Source organism: Cyanistes caeruleus, chromosome 7 (assembly GCF_971803275.1).
Source record: "Cyanistes caeruleus chromosome 7, bCyaCae1.hap1.1, whole genome shotgun sequence".
NCBI lineage: Eukaryota > Metazoa > Chordata > Aves > Passeriformes > Paridae > Cyanistes > Cyanistes caeruleus.
The window spans coordinates 20,381,960-20,391,659 of record NC_141707.1 but is presented as its reverse complement, the minus strand read 5'-3'; the positions used below and the strand labels follow the sequence as shown (position 1 = coordinate 20,391,659).

Here is a 9,700-nt window from a genome sequence, read left to right as displayed (position 1 = left end):
GATGATTATTGTCAAATTAATTCTGCAGTGCACTTTATAATATCATGGAGTTCTAAAATGTTTCTTGAATTCTTTTAAATTGGGCAACTAGAAAGGAAGAGGTTGAGCTACACAAGTATATACATGTACTCAGCAAGATACTTAAAAGTACTTAAAATTTTTTTCATTTCATATAAAGCCTTTAAAATCATGACTTGTTTTACCAGAACTAATAGACTATGGACTTAATTTAATCAAGCTTTTTGCCCTGGAACCATGAATGGAATGCCAGGAACATTTCCTTCCTGATTCTGTTTAAAAGTAATGATCAATGTATGACACCACTTTAATTATCTGTGGCAAGGGCTAAACCAAACAAACAAAGAAGATTGTGATTTTATCTCATGATCAATAAATCAGGATAACAAGCAGGACTAAGAAAAAACAAAAACATGCACTCAAAATGCAGCACACTTCTGCAAACCTTCAGAAGAAAATATGAAATGGTGCACTAGAACTGCAGCAGCAGTGCGGGACATGATCCTACATCCCCACAGACACAGCAAACCACAGAAAGATCATTCTTTGATGATTTTTCATATGCAGTTTTCTCATTCTGTAAACTATTCAATACCCCACTGGTAAAAAAAAAAAAAAAAGTTAAATATAAAGAATAGATAGTCAATGAAGTTTGCAGAATTAATACAAAAATTAAGAGCTTGGTAGAATTTCTTCTTTCTGATCCTACAATGAGAGTAGGAATTTGGGATGCTGGTGTTCAGATTCACAGCAAGAGACAACTGAGCTAGGAAAGGCTCATGAACTTTCTGTTTCTAGCAACCTAATGTGTACCACGTGGCAGTAGCAAGCAAGACTGAGTGGGAGGTAAGACAAAGTATGTTTGAATTGACTGAACATTTTGTGCTTCTGTTGACAACAAAATTTCTCAGAAGCTCAGTAGCACAGTGGTTCAATATAGAAGTCCAATAGTCCAGCTTGTTAAGCAGAAGATAGATTTAATAAAAAATTGCTGTATTTATCTGTTTTCCTTATGGGATGTCCATATCAAACAATTATATATCTTTTCCTATTTTTGATCATGAGCTGTTCTACACTAATTCTTTCACAGCATCAGTAAATGCCAGTGCTGGAAACCAAGGTATGAATCAAGTTTTCAGGCAGCATAGCAAACCAAGTGAAATTGTTTTATGCTACAGTGCAAAGATTGAAGTTATACAAGAAGAACAATAGTAAAGTTGGAGCAGACCTTTAAGCAAACTTCTTGGCCACTTAATCAGAGGGTGGCAATTAACGAGGTTAAGGACATTAGGTCCAGTTGTGATGTAGGCAGCTACAGTCCAACTGTCCCTCTTAGTTATGTGTCTTTTCCTTAATGGTCTACAGGATACAAAGTAAAAACAGTGTAATGTGTGGGGACAGTGCAAGTGATGGCCAACAGAATACAGGGTATTTCAGTACCTTTTTCCTTGGGATTGCATCCTCCTAGAAGACACACAATGTAAAAACAGAAAATAAAGATGGGATCAGGAGAAACAAATAATCCTCCCTACCACAACCTTATATTAAAAAAAAAAAAAAAAAATTTAAAATCAGAATGTCCCCTAGAGGGCAATCTTCACAGGGGTTTTTACCTAGGAACACATCTAACTGACTTTAAAAGATTTAGAGCTTTATGAAGGATCACTATTGAAATGAAAAAGTCCTAAAATTTTGTACTAGAAAACGAAGTGTTATATTCATTCCTGTTCCTTATCACAATTATTTTGAGATTACACTAGAAAAAAGATCCAATTTTTCACTGGGCATTCCTCTAGATTTGTTCAATAGATGTTTTCATGGAATTTAGCTTCCAAGAGATTTATCCCAAACTAATCCACATTCAAAATAAAGGAAGTCATTGCACCACTGACCACATCTTTAAAGAAAAGCTGTTTCTAACTACCAGAAAACCACATAATAGTATATCAACTATTGACAGAACATCAGCTTGTCAACTGTTCAAAACTTGCCAGTGTTCCTTGGTGGAAGCAAATATTTACCAGATAAAAGGGTCACTTAACTTCCTAAAGCAATTCAAAGTCTATTATTGGCTTCCAGAAGTATCCAGTGATTTAGAAACAAAATATTATATCCTATATTTCATTTCTAGCTTATTTAGTCTATTTATTAACCATCACAGACTCATCAGACTAATGGGTATGGTAGCAGCAGTCACAATGTTGTAGCAATAAATCTAAGAGAATTTGGTGTTGGTTGATAATTAAAGGTGCTCTCTGTATTAGATTTGTGTCAGAGAGCCTTTTCTACGCAGAAATTTTGAGCAATTTCTTATTTAAAATGGATATGTATTCAAATACAGGGGAAAGCAGGGCCATTAAAAAAAGGGAAGCAGGACTTTTATGATGAAAATGAGAAAGACAAGCATGCAAGAACAGTGACTATAAATAGAAATGTAAAAATACCTTAAGATAAAATTCTTGAACATTTGAGGAATTAATAAAAAGAATTTGTATTTAGTAAGTAGATGACAATGTGACACGCTTCTAGTACAGAGATATCTTTGGATGAACACCCATTAAAAAGGGCTCTGCCTACTTGTAAAGGATCAAGGGTGGATTTAAGAAATACCAAAACTGAAACCCAAGAGCCATGTTAACAAATCTCTCAGAAAAATATATTTGCCATAAACCTTGACACACACACATAACCTCATACCCCACATCACAGATCAGAACTCTGAAATCAAGTAACAGATTTATTGACAAGTTGCAGTATTTAGAAGCCAGACATACTTGCAGTTTCTGCTCTTAAGTCACATATATCTAATTATTTCAAAACATTTGATGCAGCTGTCTTCATAATGGAAATATGCCAATGCTTTCCTTTGTGGCCACAGCCTGACACAAACATTAATTATATTATTGATGGTAAACATTAAAATATACCAGGTTGTACAGCATACATAAGCAGTAGGATGTTATGTTTCTGTGCACACTGCAATCAGACTGACAGTAGAAGGAGTTATTTTTTCAATTTAAGTCTTGCAGGAAATTATAGCAACCATAAAACAACTGCTTGTTGAATAGTAGCTTATGGTGCTAAAATCACTTTAAGTTCTTAATACAAAATAGATGCAAAAGTAGCTGTAATAAAAATCTGTGTACTAAAAAAGAGGAATAAAATAAGGGAAAGACTTTAAAAAATGATGAGAAGAGTTATTCATATGCTTGAGCAAATAATTTTTAATATTGGATTCCTTTCCCTCACTACATAAAATTTTTATATAGACATATAAATGCAGTTCTTGCAGTTTTAAAAGGGCAGCATAATGGCTATCAGATACAATACTTTGTTTTTAACCTTTTCAAAATATTGCAGAAGACACACAGGTCCTCAGATTGTGCCTTTAGTGCACAGGAATCTCAGTGACACTAACAAACAGGATGATACCTGAGGTTTATTAGAAACCTGTGTTAGGCAATAAACTAAAATCTAGGATATTTAGCTACTCTAAACCCTAATCTGGATGTCCATTTAGGATTCTTTATATAATATAGTTAAAAGTCATTAATTTAATTTTAAAAGTTTTATGATTTGAAAAAAGAATTTGTCTTGACTTGCACATGTACCCAAGGCTTCCATAAAATCTGTACTCGAGGCTGGCACTTCTGATTTAAGTAAAGACTAATTTCAGAATGTAAAAATCTGCTCTTGATAAAGCTGTTACTACCACCATAAGGCAAAATTTCAAAACAAATTGTTTATTCCATTATATAATTTCCTGTTTTGGGATAGTGCTGAATATTTCTATGGTTTTAAGATTTGATAGATTTGCACAAAACCATTGCTTATTCTACTCAGTATTTGCCCAGCTTTAATCCCCTGGATACTGGAAACATTGTCACAGCAATTCTGTCTTTTTAATTGAAGTATTTTATCTTCAAGGGAGGCAAAACCCACCTGATCTCAGGTGTAAGCAGCTAAAAAATGCTTTCTGGTGTTAGACAAGAGCAGAGTAGTAAAAACTGAGGTATGACAGAAAAAATCCTACTTCCGTGAAGTCAGGGGAAAGCCTGACTGTAAACAGGCATCAGTATTTCATCACACTAAAATGTGGAGAACATCCAGCAACATGAAAAATACCTTTCACAGGGTTGTTTTTTTCCTTATTGTGGCATCAGTATTAAAGCTGCAGCTATAATGCCTCTAAAATACGACAGTGACACATACCATTTTACTATTTGTTTTGCTCAAAATGGAAAAAATGTTCTCAATCCAGAGCATCTGGTTTTGTTTAGTAGCATTCTGGCTGGAATGCTGATTAAATATAACTTTTTGCCATTTTCTTCAGAATAGATACAAATAGAACCACATCTCTTAATTTTACAAGGGAGAGTAACACAGTTCTCTGAGAGCTCTGATAAAGAAATCCTTCCAATTTCAGTAGTGAAGGCAGAGGAGGTGGTCACATTCACACCAACAACCTGTCCTTTCAATGGCTCAGGTCAATGGCTCTCAACTGCAATTGATTTCTTCGGAATAAAGCGGTAATACAAGTATTCATCCCGAAATTCAAATTCATTCGTTATGTGCTGGACGACGCCTCCTTTCAGCAGCCTGTCCCCATACACCACAGCTTCTCCACGGTCAGAGGCAAGGCCAACTTGCATGAGCCAGTTCACCAGGTCACAGCCAAAGAAGATGCCAGTGGAGATCTTTGCACCACACCTGTATGTCAAAGGAATGATTCACCCACATGTTCTGTAAATCTGGTATCACCACTGCACGATGGGAAAAGGCAAGGAAAAATAGCAGGAAACAAGGAAAGACGTCATGATAGTTAAGAGCATGTTAGAAGAGAATTTGCAAGTTTTGTATATTAGGGACATGCCAGTGTTCACTACCTTTTCCTACAGACATTTCAATTAGAAGCAATATGGACATACAAAGTTGGTTTAGACTTCTAAATAAAATTCAAATTGCAAATAAAATTCACTGGACATCAGTAGCATTTTTCCCAAAAACTCACACAATATAATTCTCTTTCTTGGATACTTACTTCCCATGTACTTCTTACCATGACCCTTTCTGCAACAAAATATCTGACCTGAGAGCAACCTGTCCCCAGCAACCGGGATTCTGTTCAAATTTTCTTTTTATAATTTCTCAACACTTTTAAACAGACACTAACTGCTTACACACATTGCAAACAAAGCTCATTTATAACTTGCATATCCTGGTCAATATTGACCACACATGCAGTACTAAGAATAAGCAAGACCTTTAAAACAAGACTATTTTTTTATGTATTTATGAGGCAATGATGCCGTCATCTGCCTAGCTTCAGTAGACATACCATGCAAAAATTTACCTGCAGCAATGAATGTTTCTGATTATCTAAAATCTACTCTGTGGAACCCAAGCACAGGGTTCCTAAAGGTGATTAAGAGCTAAAAGACAGCATAAGCCAAAATTTTTCCCTATTTTTTTTTAAAGTGAAAAGCAACAGTAACACAGAGCAAGTGTTAACATCTATTAGCAGATGCAAAAATGAAAATAAATTAAAATCTATGTTTATAATGTCTCAGTTACAGCACATTTAAATCAAAGAGGATAGGATCAAGTTAGATGAATATTTAGAATTAGAAGCTAAATACATTGTTTTAATTCACAAGGAGAAATAAGACATGAAACAAGTTCCGCACAAACATAATGTTACAACAATAAAGCAACAAATGTCATAATTTCATGTATTCTCAGGTGGATATGATTAATAAAAACCACAAAGTACAACTAAATGAACAGCCCAAAGCCCAAGAAACCACAATAGCAGCAGAGGCACGGGAGAAACAGCTGTAAAACCTGTTCTATTTCACAACAGACATTTTCTGATACATCTTTCTTATGGAACATTACTGACTTCTGAAGAGACTGAACAAAATCATGATGCTGACCCTGCCCTGCCAAACTAGTCCTACTTAAAAGCTTACATGACAAGAATAGTCAAAATGCCCTGTTGGAACAATTCTTCCTGTCTCCATTTCATATATTTAAATAAGAGCAGAATATTTTTTTTGTTCCTGCTGCTTCTGTCCCCACTTCTCATCCACCTACACATATCTGAAGGCATAATCCTTGATTTAGGTAACATAATTTGCCTCTGAAATCTTTACTGGTCTCAAAAGTTGAAGTTTAGGCCCCATTAGAGGTATGAGTAACAGAAATTATATAAACTTGGAAGCTGTTGAAGTCCTAAACTCACTACAATCTCACACATTGAGTGGCCTCTAAGTACACACTAAAATCAGTTGCAACTGTTTTGCCTCCTATAAAAGCTACATATTAGTAAACATTTAGTTACAAATACAGACAAGTCTTACTCTAAAAACAAAACAAAGGGTCTCAATGCATTATTTACAGGTATTATAGTATACATTTTTTTAGAAAGATTTTATCCTCTGAACTCCAGTTAAATGCAAAACCTGGAAAAACCCTTAACGATATAGAACTTTTTATAATTTATTTAAAACCTAGGTGGGATAATATGATAACTTGCACTTCAGTGTTTCAGTATGAGGCTAGAAACATTTCTCTGTTACAGTTAAATTTGAAATCCTTATCTTGAGGTTTGAACAAATATACCACAACAGGAATCACCTACAAAATCAACTGCATTTCATTATTTTCAAAAGGTGAGCTACGTGCATTGTAACAGGTTATATGTGCAGGGAAGAACCTTACCTTCTGCCTTTGACAATACTTTTGACACAGTGATCTCTATGATAACGAACAAACTGCTGACAGGTCATCCTGATTTCCTCTGGTACACAGGCATCTGTATGTCCTGCTGCTTCTTTTCTGCCCCAGAAAAACTCAAGTCTAGGGAAAAAAAACCCAAAAAAAGTAAAATTCAAGACAGTAAATCAAACCAGGGCATGTTTTTCAAAACTTCATATGATAGAATGGACCTCCCAGGAATCTTATCACCACCTCTTTTTGTGCCCAATACTTTACATATAGTCTTCCTAATACATGTGTATGCTTTTGAACACAGAGGTGTTATTCTAGGTTTGGGCAGAAAGAAAGAGAGTAGCTGGAGCCAGCTCTAGCTGCTGGATTCACAGGGCAGCCAGTTAGCTCAAAGCTAAAGGCAGCTTCGTACAACTCACTCCTCCACTGTGGGTGGGCCTGTCCACACAAAGTACTGGCATGGGGCTATGAACATAGGGTTTTAAAACAGTGATGATACATTCTAATTCAGCATCCATATCTAAGTTTAAGTTTATCAGCTGAAATTATTTCTGAAGATCCATCATTCAGCAAAAATTTCACCTCTAGGGAGCCTGCAGGGCTTATGTCTTTGAAAGTGTCAATAGGACAACAGAAAAACCTCACACACAGTGAATTGCAATTACGTCTCTACAAGTGGGAGAGAAGAAGAAATTTTGAAGATTAACTAAATAGGAAACAGAATCCTATAGCACTGAAAATTCAACACCCTTCAAAAATGATTATTAGTAATAATTAAGTTTATAAGTGTAAGTGTAAAGATTCTATTTACCTTCGCTTGAATGGCAGAATGATTAAATGCTTATCTAAGCCAAAAATACCAAAGCAAATGAAACCCTGGAGGAAAAAAAAAATAGAAAAAGCACAATTAAGCAAAAGCTTTGGCTTCTATAGAACAGAAATTAAAATCTCAGTGCCAAATACATTTAATGTATACATGGAAAGTATCCCTCTTTTCTAAATATCATTCAAAATGCATTTTGTTTCTGCTTTGATTTTTCATTTGGACCTTAAAATGACATATCAATACCTAGCAGTCCATCATATAAAACCTTCAAGAAATAGTTCAGTAAAACTAACACTGTGACATGCCACTTGACACTTTGGGATAACTGGCAACCTTACATAGCCAGGTATTAAATCTATTTCTGTTAATGCCAAGGAAAGAACAGACTTACTGTAATTTGAGTGCTAGAATGCTCTCTACTTAATTTATTTTTCTGTGCTTAAAACTATCATTGCTTGATACTTTTTATAATTTTATATATTTGTAGGGAAACGTGCCATGGATGTGTCAAATGTTTCTCTAGTGTGTGTACTAACACTGCCTGGCTTTCACCTTCACGGGTGACAAAGCTGCCTTGTGTCAGGTGCACTGAAATAAGCCAGAACCAGAATCCATCTTCACCTCTTCGCTATGGTGCTGCCACTGAAACCAGAGACAGTCATTTAAACCTCACAAAGAAAGCCTCCATGGAGCTGCCTTGCAAATGATGTAACTCCACAGAAGAGATACCAGTGAAGCTTTGGTGCAAATAAGGCTAAATTCCTACTCAGTTTCCATGAGCATTTGCCATTCAGTTGTCACTTGCACTTTTGAAAGTGTACATGGGTCATAGAAGATGTGTATTATCTGCTGCAACACCCACCAACAAGGTCATTTTTGGAACAAACATTGGTAAGTACCTGACCAAAATTAAACACAGCACAGAAGAACTGCAATTCCACATACAGCCTTCCAGGCTCTTGGTTGAACAGCCACCACAAGCAACTGGAGAGATTCTGCAAAGAAAATAGAAAAACAACAAAATCCACAAACATAACCCGATCATTAAAAATCAAAAGCTTTCTTCTCTTCACATGCTAATAATTCTTGCACAATCTTCTTCGTCTCTAAAAAATTATTCAGATAATGACAAGAGGGAATAAACACCTTAAAATAGCTTAAGAGCTTGGTAGGAGGGGGCACCTTGGCTGTTTTAAACATCATAATGCAAAACATAGCACGTAAGAGGTCCTGCCTCTTGACAAGTTTATGTAAGGAACTTGCCGTACGCATACTTAGGTTTTCAACATAACACAGATAATGTTAGCCCAGAGAGATATGCAGTGTTTGTCTTAGCTGAGGCCAGTGCTTTCTACATATTTCTTGCAGAGTTAGGATTATGTTAAGCTGAAGCACACACCACTTCAGCTATTTGAGATGCCTGACAGAAGGAGGAAACCTCCAAAACTAACTCATTTGGGTGTAAAGGCTAATTCTTTAAAGTAACTGATCTTATTTCATTGTATCTATGTAGTCATTCAGATACAGCTAAAATATAGGCTAACAGTTGGGGTACCCCTTAAATATAAAAGATGTAAAAAAATATACTTGGATGGAATACTTGATATAGGAAATCTGAGAGGGAAACATTTCATTTTGTAATTTAACGGAACTTGAAATGCAACAGCAGTAGCTATTAATCCATTATTAATTGTTGTGCTGCACTGTCCTGCTTTATAGTATTATGTATTTGTGCCACAGTATTTTCCACTTCAAATAAAAACGCAAAATTTTTATTTGTCACCCCCAATTCAACTGTCATCCACAAGAAACTCAACTTTGAGAACTACATTCAGAGAGCAGATTCTTACCTTTGTCACAGTTAAAAATTAGAATTATATCTCCAACGCATTATGTTCTGGTATTTCACACTTGTACCCAGGAGCAACCACCAGCCTATCTTGGAGTCAGTAAAGCTGAATGGCAACACTAACTTGTCAAAGTTGCTCCAAACACCACTAAAAACAATAACATTGCATTTTCTCTTTTAAAATAATCTTAAGATTATTCTTAACACCTCAGAGAAATCCAAGTTCCAATATAAGCCTGATCAGATGGAACAATTTCTGCAGTCTCCTTCAGAAA

At 35.5% G+C, this 9,700-nt stretch overlaps 1 protein-coding gene across 7 annotated transcripts in view; it reads right to left on the bottom strand.

The window, feature by feature from the left end:
• Positions 1-2,742: 2,742 nt before the first annotated feature.
• The window catches only part of GPR155 (G protein-coupled receptor 155), a 38,356-nt gene continuing 31,398 nt past the window's right edge, over positions 2,743-9,700 (bottom strand). For 4 of the 7 annotated variants that reach the window (XM_086897752.1, XM_086897749.1, XM_023930961.2 and 1 more), the window contains 4 exons: positions 8,476-8,571; positions 7,562-7,626; positions 6,742-6,879; positions 2,743-4,728 (listed from right to left, as the gene is read on the bottom strand). In XM_086897752.1, coding sequence (XP_086753878.1) covers positions 4,506-4,728; positions 6,742-6,879; positions 7,562-7,626; positions 8,476-8,571 — 522 coding nt within the window. In that variant the 3' untranslated portion in view covers positions 2,743-4,505. Of the gene's footprint in view, positions 4,782-6,741; positions 6,880-7,561; positions 7,627-8,475; positions 8,572-9,700 lie in introns of all 7 variants that reach the window. The other 3 variants (XM_086897753.1, XM_023930962.2, XM_086897754.1) reach the window with 1 other exon arrangement.